Source organism: Pan paniscus, chromosome 21 (assembly GCF_029289425.2).
Source record: "Pan paniscus chromosome 21, NHGRI_mPanPan1-v2.0_pri, whole genome shotgun sequence".
Taxonomy (NCBI): domain Eukaryota; kingdom Metazoa; phylum Chordata; class Mammalia; order Primates; family Hominidae; genus Pan; species Pan paniscus.
Window position 1 is genome coordinate 9,591,146 of NC_073270.2, and position 16,851 is coordinate 9,607,996.

Consider the following 16,851-nt stretch of genomic DNA (forward strand, 5'->3'; position numbering starts at 1 on the left):
TAAATACAGGCTCTTGAAGTTTTGCCTGAAATGCTGTTTTGACTCATGGGTCAAAATTTGGTTTTACTTCACATATTATTGGTAGAATCATTGTTTTAATTACAGATGAAACTAATGTAGAAGTCCTGTTTCTCAGAAGCCTTTGGATAAACTCAAATTTCTATGATATAAACACTCAAGCTACCCCAAATCAATTAAGAATGTTATAAAATAAAAATATAACCAATGCCTAATCCAATTGAATCCTATTAAATTTTTAAATCAATATCTAGAAAATAATTTAGTTTTTATACTTTACAGCAATTTTCAGAACAAGTAAAAACTGTATTTATAGAAACATTATTTCATATAAAGAGTGGTGGAAAAAAGAAAGTTTTCCTATTTAAATGAGTTTAAGAAATGCTAGGTGCAAAGGAAGGTTAGCACCTACCGTAATGTGTTTTGAATATAAAATAAAAGGATCAGAGTCTCACAGTCATTAACTCTTCATCCTCCTTGTCACCACCCAACTTATTTTCTTGGAGCATTTAAGGACTAATATTCCTGAAAAATGCTATCTAAATCCAAATAGGAAGAATTTCAATATTCAGGATATTTTCTTTGAGCATCCAAAGGGACTGTAAAAATTAAATATACAGAATGAAACCAATCAGTTTAGCAATGCATTATTATTATGTCTATTTCTCTGCTCATTATTGCCCCTTTGTTGAATATCAAGATGCCCAGAAGTAAAAATAAATTGTATCATTGAGAGAAACAGATGCACCGAATGAGTGGTTTTTAATTATCATGGTCACTTTTTGGATTTGGGTTGATTTTGGCAGTACCCTCAGTACTGATTATGTTTTAAATTATTGCTTTTCCTTGAGGAATCCGCCCTTATGACTCAAGAAAAAGAAATCTTCCTAGGAAGAAACACTATGCAGTAAATACAACCTATACTTGTGCACCTCTTCATAAACCTTCCCATACTCCCAACTATTTGGGAGATAATGGCTTCAGAAACACTGGAAAGGCAAAGCAATCTATCTCCGGACAGCTAATATCTTCATTCAGATAAGAAAGAAACCATTAGATTTGAGGGTTTTGCTATCCCCAATAATCTGATGAATTAAATTATCTGACTGAATGTTTCTGATAATTATTCAACTCCTCTCCTCATGTATAAGTTCTTGGCTGAAGAAAAGTTCTAAAAATGATTTAAGACCTAGCTGTACCCTTGCCAGTCATCTGCTACAAACCCAGACTTTGAGCACCCCTCCTCTCTTTCCCATCTCTCCCACTCATTTAGCCCTTAGCATATGCAACGTTTTATCATTTGTTTTTGCTTTAGAGCACACACAGACCTAAAAAGTCAGGTGGTAGAATGAAAAGAAGATGAGCTTAGGAAATAAACAGGGCCCAGTTTAAAATGGCCTTTAAGTAAATGACATACTTAACTCATTTGAGCCTTGGTTTGTTTGTAAAATGGAGATAAATTAAAACAGCCAGGGTTCTTGTGGCTGAAAGTAATAGGATGCTCTTATTTAATGGCTTAAAGATTTAAGCAGTGTATTACCTCACACAGCAAGGCACCCAAGAGCAGAGTGGTTGAGGATTGGTTAAATCAGGAATTCATTAATATCATGGAAGACCCAGGTGGTTTCTGTCTTTTTGGTCTCCTTATGGTTTCAAGATGACTGTGTACCCTAAGCATTACCTCCCTATGAACCAAGATCCACAAAGGACATGGTGAAAGTTCTTGCGACCCTTCTAAGAGTGAAGAAAATGTTCCTAGAGGTTCCCTGACAGCCCCCCACCTCCGTCCCCTCAATCTGGTAGGCATTCTTTATGCCATGTTATATATAGCTCAGAGTCACACCACACAGCAATGCCCACAGTAATTGCTAACATGGGCCATAGAACTACCATGACTGACTGAGAAGAATCAAGATTTACCCCAAGGCTGCAGAGAAGACCCTGAAGCATATCAGAACCTAGATAAAATATTTTACTGGCAAGGAAAAAGAGAAAGAAGAGACAGAAAGGGCAACCAGAAGTGTAAGAATGGGAAGAAATTTATGTTTGCCTCTCTACCTGGATGGTAAGGGTAAAGGAATATGTCTCATATCACTTTCATATCCCCAGTAACCAGTATTTTGCCTCCCACAGAAAATGTTTTGGGGAATATGTACAAACACATAATGGTGAAGCTCCTATAATCAGTAAAGTATATACTTGAAGTCATTTTCTTAAGAGTGGAAATGACTTTAGGCTCTTACATAGACACTTTGTCTCCTAAGCCATCTCATGGCAACTGCTCTGTGTTCAAGAGAGCACCATGGTTTCACTGGGGCAGCAGGCAGATACCACGTAATTGAGAAATCAGATCAAACAGATGCATCTAGAGAGGGTCAAGACAAATAATACATTCTCTGCATTTTGGACAGTTTCCTCAAGTGTAGCCATGAGATTATATGCCCTGAATGGCTGTCATAGCATTGAAAGCAAGGAAATGTAGTCCTCATCTCCATCTGTTGAAGGGGACAATGACTATTGAAGAAGGCCACTGAATTAACAAATATATCACATTCTGGAACCTTCTTACCCTGGAGGTTGAAGGGAAGACATTAATGATAAATATGAAAACAGGCAATTAATCATCAGCAACTGCAAGATGAGAAATTCTTCAGAAGTTTGTGTTAATGGAGGGATTGCTATTTTCGATCTTCTGGTTTTTTCTATCCCTGGATGCCTTGGGTAATCTGAGACAAAGCTCAAGGGAATGTAACCAACCACCCAAAATGAATGCAGTCAAATGAGAAGTTGCAGAGCTGTGACTTGGGGCAGTATTATGAATCACTCTGAGAAGGAGCTTCAGCTCCCAAGTTCAATCATGGGCTTGGAATGTATTCCAGAGGGTGTTCAGAGCCAGGGAGAGATGATGTCAAATACTAGTTTCAGAAATACCAAGGGTTGAATGACTCATGACCTATCACTAATCTCAACCTTCAGCGATCCGCTAGCCCCAGAAGCTATATTTATTCAATATATTCAAATGGAAATATAATGGGTAGATGAGATGTAATAATGAGTTAAGAATTTTAGGGAACAAAAATAAATCAGCTTTGAGGCTTAAGGCAGAAAAGAGAGTAACAGAGAATATGAATACATGTGTTTGAAAAATATTTCCATAAATGAAGTAAAACATACAGGGAACCTAATATGCATTCCAAGGAATAGGATAATTATGGATAAATGTGGGTTTTCTCAAAGTATGCTTTCTTTGGGAGGGTTCCATTTCTAATAAAAAGTATTCATTTTAAGAATGAACAATGAGTTTACCTTGGAGGGATTCTGTTGGTCTTAGGTGGACAATAAACTCTTTCTCTTTTTTATTCTTCAGTTTTTTTCCCCACATTCCTTTGCATCTCACAAACCCAACCTCGTGCCTTACCATGGTTTTCAAAACATTAACTGATCAACATTCAGAAAATACATCAAATTCCTTCTCATTGTTCTTTGATTAAAAATATTCACAAGAAAATCTAAGGAAATGTTTCTTAAAACTTTGAACCTCTTATTACAGAATGCTCTAGTGTCTGTTAGGTATTTATCTACTTTGATACACTGTTAAATCTGATTAAATTCTTCACACTATCGTTACTAAAGTTAGTAACATTCAACTAGTATTAATGAAATTGATTCAGAAATTGTACAATATGTAATTGTGTTGATATAGTCAGTGATGTGCTTAAACAATTCTCTAAACAGTACACACAAAAATCTGCTCTATTCTTTAATACCGGTGCAATTTTCTGCAGGAGCAAGCATTTTAAATTAAATAACCTGATAATATTTGAATTATTCACTTCCTTTAGCTATAGTAGCTCCTCTTTAAGTTTAGAAATAACATATAAATGTTTGTCTTTTCCCCTTTACTCCCACTGTCCCCTTGTCCCTAATGCAGAAAAGACCTTTGTAAATCTTTGCCGTGACAATGAACTTTGAAAAGGCAATTAGGAATGGCAATTTGATTATCCAGCATCAGGAAGTTTCTAGATCATTTTGTCAGCATTTCTGCTTTTCCAAATGCATCTTTGTGTTGAAAACATCCCATTTTTCCAGTAGAGAAAAGTTATTATGCAGACCCACTTAATCAGCCTTTCAGTGCATTTACCAGGGCTCCATAGAACTCAAAAATGTCATCCTTTTGTTATGCTGGTGGTTGAGTATTATGACATGCATATAAAAATAAAATTAAGCTGGTAGGCTTAATCCCATTTTCTTTGTCCTGTGTGTCTCCACGGGGCACATCTTGTCCATGTCAAAGTCATTTTAACAGTTTGCATCAATATGCCATCTTTTAACTGGCTATTTAAAAAAATGATGGTCGGCCAAATGTGGTGGTTTATACCTGTAATCTCAGCACTTCCTGAGGCAGAGGCAGGAGGATCGGTTGAGCCCAGGAGTTTGAAACCAACCTGGGCAACATAGGGAGACTCTGTCTCTAAACAAAATACAAAAATTAGTTGAGCATGCTCGTGCACATCTGTGGTCCCAGTTACTTAGGAGGCTTAGGAAGGAGGATGACTTGAGCCTAGGGGGTTGAAGCTTCAGTGAGCTATGATCACACCACTGCACTCTAGCCTCGGTGACAGAGTGAGATCCCATTTCAAAGAAAAACTTTTAAAAAAATGATTGGGGCTTATAGAATATAAATCAAAGAAAATATTTAATAGGGAAAACCAAAGACTTCAGTTTGTGTGTTGCTAATGGGCCTGTTGCAAGAGCTATTTATTATTACTCTTTCAAAAATAGTTTATCCTGAAATTAGTGACTTCCACTGACTTAAGTAAAATAGGAGCTTTTGGCTTCCATGCCCTGTGTATTATAATCAAGGCCCTCAGACCTTTCAGGTGCCTTCATTATAACAATTCTCATCACTTTATTAGGGTATGTTAGTTCTATTCACAGAAGTCCCATTCTGGTAAAGTTAATCTTTTTCTTCTGTTGCTTGTGTTTTTGGTGTTGTATCTACAAAACCATTGCCTAATCAAGGTCACAAAAATTTACTGCTGTGTTTTCTCCTAAAGGTTTTGTAGTTTTAGCTCTTATATTTGTACACGTGTTCCAATTTGAGTTTAGTTCTCTGTGGTATGAGGTAAGGATCCAAGTTCTTTTTTTATTTTTATGTGGCTATCCAGTTGTCCCAACACTATTGAAAAGATGGTTCTTTCTGCACTGAATTGTCTTGGCAATTGTTGAAAGTCAGTTGACCAAAAATTGAGGGTTTATTTTGGAAATCTCAATTCTATTTCCATTAATCTATATGTCTGTCTTTATGCCAGTACCACATGGTCTTAATTACTGTAGCTTTGTTGTAAGTTTTGAGAAGTGTGATTCCTCCATCTTTGTTCTTATTTTTCAAGATTGCTTTTGGCTGTTTCAGGTTCCTTACATTTCTATATGAACTTTGGATCAGCTTGCCAATTTTTTCCAAAAAAGCCTGGTGAGATTTTGATAAGAATTGAATCTTTAGGCCAATGGTGGGGAGTAGTGTCATCTTAGCAATACCAAGTCTTCTGCTCCATGAACATGAGATGTATTTCCATTTATTTGGGTCTTCTTTAGTTTCTTTCAACAACATTTTGTAATTATTAGAGAATAAGTTTTGCAATCCTTTGTTTAATTTAAATTTATTTATTTATTTGTTTATTTTTGAGACAGAGTCTCACTCTGTTGCCCAGGCTGGAGTGCACCATCTCGGCTCACTGCAAGCTCCGCCTCCCAGGTTCACACCATTCTCCTGCCTCAGCCTCCTGAGAAGCTGGGACTACAGGCGCCCGCCACCACACCTGGCTAATTTTTTGTGTTTTTAGTAGAGATGGGTTTTCGCCATGTTAGCCAGGATGGTCTCGATCTCCTGACCTCTTGATCCGCCCACCTCAGCCTCCCAAAATGCTGAGATTACAGGCGTGAGCCACCGCGCCCGGCCTTAAATTTATTTTTTTTTAAAGAGCACTTTTAAAAACAATGTTTAGCTTTTCTCAGCATTTGTGCCTTTGGCAAACATGTCAGAGGCAGCTGACTTATATAATAGAACAGTCTCCCAACAATAAATTCTCATCAGGAGGCAGTCAGAATTAAAAGAGTGAGTTTTGATGCTATAATCCTGGATCTTCTACTTCCTAGCATTGGAAACTTGGGCAACTGAACTCTGTGCCATTTTATTATGTGAAATGGGTATTTTTTTATTAAATAGTTATGCCACAGAGATTTTTTGTGAAGATTAAATGTTTAGTATATATACAGTCCAAAAACCTGTAATTGGCACATGGTAAATAGTTAATAAACATGCATCGTTGTTATTGTTACAATGCCCTATCTTTTCCCAAAGCACTACTACAGATTCTATTTGAAATTGAGCCATTACCTTCTGGTATGTTGAGGCAGAAGAAAGGCAAAGAATAACTGCTCCAGCTTTTAGACTCTTTGTTTTCCCGTTATTGAGGAGCCTTTCTAAGAAAGCACCACGGTCTTCCTTGCTTCATGGGAATCTGGGCTTTGTTTTGTTGGTGTTTTATAGCTGGCCAACTGGCTGGAAACTCCTCTGTTGAGATGTATCGCCAAGTGCTCCTGTCTGGTTGTCGCTGTGTGGAGCTGGACTGCTGGAAGGGACGGACTGCAGAAGAGGAACCTGTCATTACCCATGGCTTCACCATGACAACTGAAATATCTTTCAAGGTAGAGTATATGAATGTTACTAAGAGAGGCAGCTGGAGACACCTGATTCCTTTTGGTTAAAGCCTCCTAAGGTAGAAAGTCCCAGTGGTCACAATTAAGTCCAAAGGCTGTTAATCATCTTTGCAATTTCAGAGGCTAAAATTTGGCTGTTTATTCATGAATAATTGGCATCAGGTGAATTAATTCATGCTAACCAAATTCTAAGGAAACTGTCTCGTGAAAGGAAATATCAAGGTATTTGTCTTGTCCTCTTTAGCACTCTTACTCCTAATTTCTTGCATTTTATTTTTGTGAAATATCCATAAAGAATACAGACAACTTATTTCTGTGCTTTAACTAATGGCTATAAAGTATGCATCCATGTAACTACCATCTAAATCGAGAAATAGAAACTTGGGGAGTACCTGAAACACTTCCATGTATCCATTCCCATCAGAATGTCCTGTTTACCCTCGGAGGTGACTACCATCCTGACTATTACAGTGGTCCCTACTTTGCGCTTCTTTAGAGCACAAAGTACAAATTTATATGCAGCCCTAAATGATGTAGCTTCACCAATTTTTTTCACTTGTAAATTGATTCACACTATAGTATACATTATTTTATGACTTGCTTTTTTCACTCCACATTGTTTAGAAGGTTCATTAATATTGTTTCAGATAACTCTAGATTTGTTGGCTTTCTTTATCATGATGATAGTATTAATTATTACTGTTAATTATTATATAAGATTCCATTCTGTGATGCTAGCTTTTGGAATGTTGATGTCTATCAGTCAAAGACCCCTAGGAACATACCTATGGTCAAGTTGGGTTTGTTTGCTCATACAACAAAGGAGAACACATGTTGTAGGGAGCTGGGGTGTCTCAGTAAAAGTTTATTAGAGAGGACTTACAGGACGTGGGCTTATAGTAGGTGATTTGGGGGACGGTTCAAAGGAGAAGGGTTTTGCAATGGATTGGGTGCTGTCAGGAGGCACAAACAATCCTATGAGAGGGTATCTTAGTAAATCCTATCTAGGAAGCAGGACTAAAGCTGTTACTGATAAAGATGCATCAGCCATTCTTGTTAGTGAGAAATAGCACCCTTCACTTAAATTTTACAACAAAGTTTAATACGGGGTTGACATTAATTCTGATCAAAATCTTTAAAAGCTGTGTCTGTTCCTGAAATTGAGCATGATTATGACCCTTGCATTTTCTTAAGTGGAAAATCAATGTTTAATTCATTTCCATAGTCCCACTTCTTCCCTCTCAGACCTTGCTATGGTCCTTTGTCAACTACCTAAGATGCAGTCTAACAGTTGGGCTCTTTAAGAAAAAGTGGAGACAGGTTACCCCCATGTGGAGCCAGTGCAGCTTGGGCTCATCTGTCTGTTGATGGATGATGATGCTCCTGGAATGGCAGACAGCACGCCCTGATGGAGCTGAGAGCTGGTGGCACCGCACACTGTCCATCCGCCAGGAAGACCTGCCCCACTCCCCAGGCCACTGCCCTGTCTACCCTCCAGAGACATTTTGAGAAGCAATTGTTATTTTCTTAATAATTTAAAATCCTCCAAGTTCTCTGGGTTCCTTGTGGGAGAATAAACACCAAGCACATCCTAAGGCATATTTATTTTATGTGGAGCATTTGCTTCTTGGCCTCTGCCTGCCATTGAGTCAACCTGGAGTGACTCTCCTTGTGCACTCGATCATAGAAGTGGTTCTTCAATTACGTCTGTAATCCCAGAGTCACGGGCTGATTGAACATCTCTTTCTGGGCTCTGGAAGCATGGCTTCTCAACCATGTCCATACACTTGCCAGTGGGTGAGAGGCTTAAAGACTAAAATCTAACCCAGAATGCTGCTTTCTCTCTCTGCCTGCTGGAGTTGGGAGTGGGGAGGTGACCAGGATGGCTAAAGACAGGAGTGAATTCATCATCCCAGTTGGTTTTTCCAGCTATTCCTCCTGCTAATGCACATGCAGGATAGACAATTCTGGCTGAGATGTGGGTAGGTGATAGTGGGTGAGGATGGATGTGGGGAGTGGAAATGCCAACCTATTTTGCAGACTGATATACAGTAGCAAGGATGCTTTGCATCAGGACTGAGACTAGGAAAGACAAGTAAGTCTCCTAGCAAGTAAAATTTAAGGACGTCTTTGCTCTCAGGGCTGTGTAAGCACAGAGCTGGCCCTAGAGAGTGAGTGTCTCTTTAAATTTTGCACATAGTCGCCTCTCTTGCCTCATCCTAGTCCCAACACTGCTTGCATGATTATCAGCATGCAGTCTGCTTTCCCTGAACCCAGCATGTAAAGTGACTTTGTAATAAGAAAGAGTAAGAAGAGAAACAGGGCACAAGGCCCTACATAATCTGCAATCCCATTACCTTGTTTCTTACTGCTTTCCCCCTCACCCACTGGGCTCCAACAGTACTGACCTTGCTGTTCATTGGCTGTGCCAGGCTGGTCCCACCTCACAGCCTTTGCACAGGCTCTTCCCTCTGCCTGGAATGGTATTCTCATAGGTATCTGCCTGGTTCTTCCCTTGTCTCCTTGAAGTCTTCCTCAAATGTCACCTTCTCAGTGAGGCCTCCTGGGACCCATCTATTTAATACTGTCACCAGCCACCACTCTCAATCCCCACACTACTGACGTAACCCCTGACACCCCCACTTTTTAGTAATGTATTTTCCTAAGGCACTTATCATATCACCTTCCAACAATCTGCCTAATTTGCTTAATTCCTATGTTCCTTGTTTATTGTCCCTTCTACTAACGCATAAGCTCCACAAAGACAGGGCTCTTTGTTCTGTTCCCTGATCTGTCCCAAGTTCTCTTCTTTGAGCAGAACCTGACATATAGTAGATGCTCAATAAATGTTTTTGAATGAATTTTCCCTTCCCAGAGCAAGTAGATCAAATACAGCATAACCTCCATTTTCAGTCTTTCTTGCCTCTGCTCATCAGATAAGTGAATTTGTCTTTCTCCATCCTACACATAATATGTTGGTAGAGGCAGGGAAAACATTCCCCCAACATTTGCCAGTTTTAGCTGCCCTGAACATTTGGGCCAGATATTCACAGTATAATTAGACTATATTCTATAGCTACACTGCATAGTGCAGCAGCAAAATAAACTGATTGCAGAGTTCATTTTTATGTCACCCAGTGTATCTGCTTTCAGTATGTGTGACCTGGAAAGCTTCTGTGTGATAGATCCCAAAAGCAAGAGATCCTATTGGCATTTGCTCCCTGTTTACTGTATGGGTCAAAATAAAAAGTTACGTTCTGGGAAAGGAGACATTCAGCTTCTTTATGAAGGGCTTTTTGTTTTGTAGTCTGGCTTTATTATTTATCCCATATATCTGTTTCAATGCCTCATCACCTTAGCCTTCCTGGTAGCCATGACATAGCAATTCACCACTTAGTTTTCATTCTCTCTTCTCCCACCCAATATCCTTTCTCCTTACGCTTGACACCACCTACCCACCTCCTTCCCAGGGTGGTTTTTCTCCCTTTAGGCAGCTTCCTTTTAACCAGCAATTATATAAGATGGAAAACTGGATAATGTAATAAAATATATGAGGAAAACATATTAAATTAGAGTAGGTTAAATCCAGCATTTCTGAAAATAAAGTGTCATTCATTCCCTGAGAAAAACAATAATTTAGGATGCAGTTTTACTGCTACCTAAATGCACATATAAAATGGATATCCAAATACACCCTACTGTTGTCTGTCGAGGATAAAGGATTTCAAGGCCAGTTTGTCTCACTGGAGTTTAGTAATTGAACCATATGGCTTATAGATTATTGAATCTAGTGTTACAAGTCTCTGAAAAACAATTTTGGCTTGATAAAGAGCAATGGAGCATTACCGTACTTTCACATCCAATGTCCACCAATTATAGCAAGTATGAAAGAATGTAACTTAAAAGCTATAACTGGTTTTCTCATCCTAACTGATCACGCACACCATACAAAATATTTCAAAGGCACAAAAGCATGAAAGTTCTCCAGTGGAACTTCTGAAGTTTTCAGTTGCTCCCAACTAAAATTATTAGATGAAATTTAGTAATTTTTTTGCTTTAATAATTGGAAAAGTTTTCCTAAGCTGCTAGCTAAAGTTATGGTAGAGATGGGGAGAGGTGGACAGAGAGAGGAGGGAGAAGGATGGGTGAGAAAGAGAGAAAGGTGAACACAGAAGGTAAGGATGCTACTCTGGAGATGACTGCCAGGGGTCCAGTACAAGCTCTTCCACTTAGTCACTGCAAGACCTTGGAGAAGCTTCCTTCCCAGTGCAAGTCTCCTTTGTTATCAGCAAACTGGAGATGATAATAGTGCTTACCTCCTAGGGTGGTTGTAAGTAAGCATTCAATAACCCTACTTAATACACAAATATTGCTTAAACTATGCATGGCATGCAGTGCCTACTCTATAAATGTTAGCTTTGGATGTTATCATTGAAATTCATAAAAGCCAAATGTTAGCTTTCTTTCTGTAAATATAATGGTTGTGTATTACATAGGCATGGACTTATTAAGCCAGAGTGAAGGTGGGGGGCTGAATTAAGTCATCTGTAAGGCTAACATGGTAGAAGGTGTGGGCATCCTCTACGCTCAACCCATGGCATCCACTTCACCTCCAGGAAGGTACCAGAAGCCCAAATTATAGTAAACTAAACACAGCCCAGGCCTTGGTTAGGGGCCCAGTAGGAGCAGAGAAGGGAACAGCAGATGAGCTTGGATGCTCTACTGCAAACATGAGTCCTAAGCCAAGCACACAAGATCAGAAGTACACAATGTCAGAGGCAGGACAAATGGAAAAGCAGGGGAAACAACACAGGAAGATCTAGGAACCCCAGTGCCCAGCTGTAGTTCAGACCACACTAGCATCCCCACTGTGGGAAGAGAGAATGAAATCCAGGGAGCCAGGAAGATGGGGGGCATGGACTCCCTACAAGTCTAAGAGGCCCAGAGAAACACTCACATTTTATCAGCCAAAGAAAGATACGAGAGAGATTTGACCTGGAGCTAAATACCCACTTCCTAAATTAGAGGAGGGGAGGAGGGGTCTTACCCACCTTCAGATTTGACTCTCCTTGGCCGAAATACCAATGAGGTGAGCCTACAATCCACTTTCATTATTAAAGGCAGCTGGAGAAGTTCTCAAACAGACAATGAAGACAGCCATCATCAGAAAAGTTAGCAAAGATGGCCAGGCGCAGTGGCTCATGCCTATAATCCCAGCACTTTGGGAGGCTGAAGCAGGCAGATAACTTGAGGTCAGAAGTTCTAAACCAGCCTGGTCAACATGGCAAAACCCCATCTCTACTAAAAATACAAAAAATTGGCTGGGTGTGGTGGTACATGCCTGTAGTCCCAGCTGCCTGGGAGCTGAGGCACAAGAATCGCCCAAACCAAGGAGGCAGAGGTTACAGTGAGCCAAGATCATGCTACAGCACTCCAGCCTGGGCAACAGAGCAAGACTTCGTTTCAAAAAAAAAAAAAGAAAAGAAAAGTTAGCAAAGACTAATTACACTTTTATTTACATGTGTATTTGAAGGACTTTTTTAATGTTTATTGGAAATTTCAGCCATGAAGTTGTTAAAAAGTTAATCTGGCTATTAAGTATGAATCAACATTCAATCTTCTGTAATACAAAATTACATTTATCTTTGGTTACAGTCAAGTTTTAAGCTTTGCTTAAGCCAATGATCAGACTAGTCCAAGGGTCAACAAACTATCTTCTGCAGGCCACATTTATCCTGTCATCTGCTTTTGTGAATTAAGCTTTATTGGGACACAGCCACATCCAATTGTTTACATATTATCTGTGGCTGCTTTGGGGCTATGCATTAGTCTGGACTGTCTCTATCTCTAGAGAGACAGAGTTATTAAAAGGAACTGGCTTATGTGGTTATGGAGGCTGAGAAATCCCAAGATCTGCAGGTGGCAAGCTGGAGACCCAGCTGACCTAATGGTACAATATCAGTCCCAATCCAAAGGCCTAAGAATAAGGAGAGCTAATGGTGTAAGCTGCAGTCCAAGTCCAAGTCTCAAGGTAGGAGAAGACCAATGTCCCAGCTCAAAAGCAGTCAGGCAGAAACAGCAAATTCTCCTTTACTCTTTTTTTTTTTTTTTTTTTTCCTATTCAGGCTTCCAGTGCCTTGAATGAGGCCCATCCACATTAGGGAGGGCAGGCTGCTTAACTCGGTCTACCAATTCAAATGTTAATCTCATCCAGAAACCCCTCACAGAGACACCCAGAAGAATGTTTAACCAAATATCTGGGCACCCCATGACCCAGTCAAGTTGACACATAAAATTAATCATCACGAGCTACAAAGGCAGAGTTGAACAGTTGCCATAGAAATAGAAAATATATGGCCAGCAAAGCCTAAAATACTACCTGGTCCTTTATGAAAAAATGTGTGCTGACCTCTGAGCTAGTCAATAGAAGAATAAATGGGAACACAACTAGATAAATTCTGTTTCTCTTCTGTCATATATTAGGAGTTCATTCATTCATTTGAAAGTATTTCCTGAGCATCTAGAATGTGCCTTAGCAGAACAGTGAAGAAAACAAGTTCTTACCTCAAGAAGTTTACACTGTCTAGTGAGGAAAGATAGATCAAAATAAACACAAAGATATGGTGCATAGAAACATGCCCTTTAAAGCAATCTAAATCAGTGGGCAAGGAAAAGAGAGAGCTGAATTATGCTGTCTGGATGGTAGAGGCAGGCCTTTGGTAAGGTGATGTTTAGACACAGGTGCTGTACTTACTCCCAAATCAATGCAGTAAATCATGCTTTAATGTGAGTATTTTTGACTGAAGGAACAAAGTGCAAAGATGGTGAGATGAAAGCATGCTTGATGTATTCAAGGAAAAGCAACAAGATCAATGGACTGTATCCAGATGACAGAGAGGGAGAGGAAAAGGAGATGAATTTAAAGAAATGGCAGGTGCCAGATCAAATTAGGCTGTGTAGATTATGATAATGAATTTGGATTTCATTCCATGTGAAATGGGAGGTCATTGGAAAGTTTATAGAAAGGAGCGAAACTGTCTACTCATGTTTAGGAGCAATGACTCTGGCTATGGTGTGGAATACAGCGGCAAGTACTAGAAGCCAGGAAAGCAGTAAAAAGACTCTGTCAGTCAGCTTCTCCTAGGTTTTGCTGCAATAAGAAGAAACCCTAGGATCACAGTGATTTACAACCACAACGGTTTACTTCTCACTCAGGTTAGATGTCAGCTGTTGCTCTGATTGCTATTGTTTGGAATTCATGTTGAAAGAACAACCCACATCTATGATATCACTGGACTCATGGGAGTAGAGAAAGAGAAATGGCTGGACAACAACATGGTGGGTCTCCAAGACTCTACTCAGCAGCAGCACATGTCATTTTCACACACAGGCCCTTGGCCAAAATAAAACCACGGCCAAGCCTATGGTCAACAGAGTGTGTAGACAGAATCCTCCCAAAGGAAGGGGGAAGCAAATACGTGGGAATGGTGATAAAATCTACCACAGCAGTCACTGCAGTGGTTTTTGTATCAGGATGATAGCAGTAGAGGTGCTGACACTTGACTGTATTCGGGACCTATTTTGGACAAGATTGCTGATGAATTGAAAGGTGTGAGAGAAGGAGAGGAGGCGAGAATGGCTCTACTGTGTTTATCCTTTACCTGATACACTAGTGCCAAATTTATGAAATAAACAAAATCCAGCTCTTTTTTTCACACTTAGCATCCACATCCTTGATGACCTCTATTCTCAGTTCTTTTGAGGGCTTTGCTCTTAGCTGGCTAAGATTATTAGCTGCATGGAAGTTACTACAATGGTTGGGTATTAATAAGCTCTAGAGTCAGACAAATCTTCCTGAGGTTTAATCTTGGATTCTCTTCTCTATGACTTAAGGTAAGTCAGTTAATATCTCTGCACCTTAGTTGAATCAAGAATATATAACCATCATGAGCTGAGTCCTTTGCCTTCTCTTGCTGCATCTTCCCAACAGATCTGTGAAGTGAGATTTATTGCACTTTATAGATTAGCAAACCAATACACAGAGGCATTAAGTGATTTTCCCAAGGTCACACAGCTTGTAAATCTCAGAGGCAAGGATTCAAAAGTCTGTTTGAATCCAAAGCCTATACTCAAATAAATCAAATATAGTATTTAAAATCTGGATGTTGCTTGCCTTTTATAGTGCTTGCTTTTTTTGACAGACTCAACTATCATAAAAGTTAAACTGATTATGTATGAAAGATAATCTGTGAGTTCATTTCTAAGAAACAGTAAAAGTGATTCTTCTCGCTCCATGCAGGCAAATCTTTCTTAGAGGATATATGCAAATGTAGTACAGAATTAGAAAGCCTTACTTATACTCTGGGGCCAGGGAAATAGTTTTCAGGAGTGGATATAAAGAACGCATATATTGAATGGGGAAGGTAGAGACGATAGCAGAAAAGGCTCAGGCATAAAGAATAGGAGTGGAAATCCCTATTTAAAAGGAGAATATGAAAAAAATAAATGTAACTAAAAACAAGTGTATGGGAATATGCAACCTCACTACTACTGAAAGTGATATAATTAAACAATAAATGAGACTGCACTTTACTACCAGTTAAATAAGAAAAACATTTTTAAGAATAATGCCCAAAACTGGTGAATATGCATTGAAATCTGGTCCTGCATGCATTACTCTGGGCAATCTAAAGTGAAAAGTAATTTGAAATACATGAGGGACTGTAAGAGTATTCATATTCTTAAATCAAGAATTCCCCTTCTGAGAATTCATTCCCAGAAAATCAATCAAGATATTAGGGAAAAAATGAAGATGTTCTCTGTAGAGTTATTTGAATGACAGCTCTGAAAATGTAGCTGTCCAACAGTTGGGGAATGGTTAAATCAATTTTAATACCTTTACTTTCTAGAATTTTGTACATATATTGAAACTTGTGACATATACATTTTAAAAAATGCAGATTGAAAATTGAAGTACTGATACATGTTACAACATGGATGAACTTTGAAACCATGCTAAGTGAAAGGTGGTCGGCACAAACAACCATATATTGTATGGTTACATTTATATGAAATAATTAGAATAGGCAAATCTATGAGGACATAAAGTGATGAATGATTGCCTGGGACTAGGTGTGTGGGGTGGGGTGCAGGAATGAGGAGTGACTGCTAGTGGGTACATGGTTTCTTTTTGAGGCGATAAAAATGTTCTAACTTATATTGGGATGGTGCTCGCATGACTCTCTGAATATACTAAAAACCATTGAACTGTACACTTTCAATGGGCAGATTATATCTCAAAAAAGTCACATCGCAATAACAAAGCTTTTTAAAAATACAAGTTGAGTATATACTGTAATTAAAACTAAGCTACATAAATACATGAGAGACAGACTAGAAGTGAATATAATGAAATGCTAACAATGGTTTGGTTCAGAAAGTGGATTTGTGGGTGAAAATTTTTGCCTTCTCTTACTGTCCCAAATGTTTATAATATGATTAGATTTCTTTGATTATTAAAAAATAGATACAATTAGCAAACAGGAGAATCCTCTCCTTTGCATTTCTGTCTCCCCTCCACCAAAATCCAATCTTCTTATAACTTTCCAGAATCAAGAGTCAGAATTAGCACCATCCAGCAGCCCTCAAAATCCCTTCTAGCCATTTCAGGCCATTCGATACAATTCTCTGAATGGAAAAGACAACTATATTAATAGATTTAATACCTTTCAAGAATATACAGATGAAAAATTCTGGCATACTGAATATACATGTGTTCTCATTTTTAGGAAGTGATAGAAGCAATTGCGGAGTGTGCATTTAAGACTTCACCTTTTCCAATTCTCCTTTCGTTTGAGAACCATGTGGATTCGTAAGTATTCAACACATTCAGGAATGAGTCTTTTTCCCGAATGGGGCATACTGAGTAATTGTTTATCAGATTTAAGATTATTTGACATGATTAATGGTGTTCTTCAATCATGTTGTATATTAACTGGCATGTTTTCATTTGTAGGTGATGGAATTCACTTAAAATAATCAACATTAAAATTATCCGTTGGACTTGTAGGATCTATTTTCATACCACAGTATGGTTTTTAAATTAAAAACTCT

At 38.8% G+C, this 16,851-nt stretch overlaps 1 protein-coding gene across 5 annotated transcripts in view; it reads left to right on the forward strand.

The window, feature by feature from the left end:
- Positions 1-16,851, forward strand: part of PLCB1 (phospholipase C beta 1) — a 751,601-nt gene that overhangs the window by 558,652 nt on the left and 176,098 nt on the right. For all 5 annotated transcript variants that reach the window (XM_034947108.2, XM_003821362.4, XM_034947109.2 and 2 more), the window contains exons 11-12: positions 6,569-6,726; positions 16,527-16,609. In XM_034947108.2, coding sequence (XP_034802999.1) covers positions 6,569-6,726; positions 16,527-16,609 — 241 coding nt within the window. The remainder of the gene's footprint in view (positions 1-6,568; positions 6,727-16,526; positions 16,610-16,851) is intronic.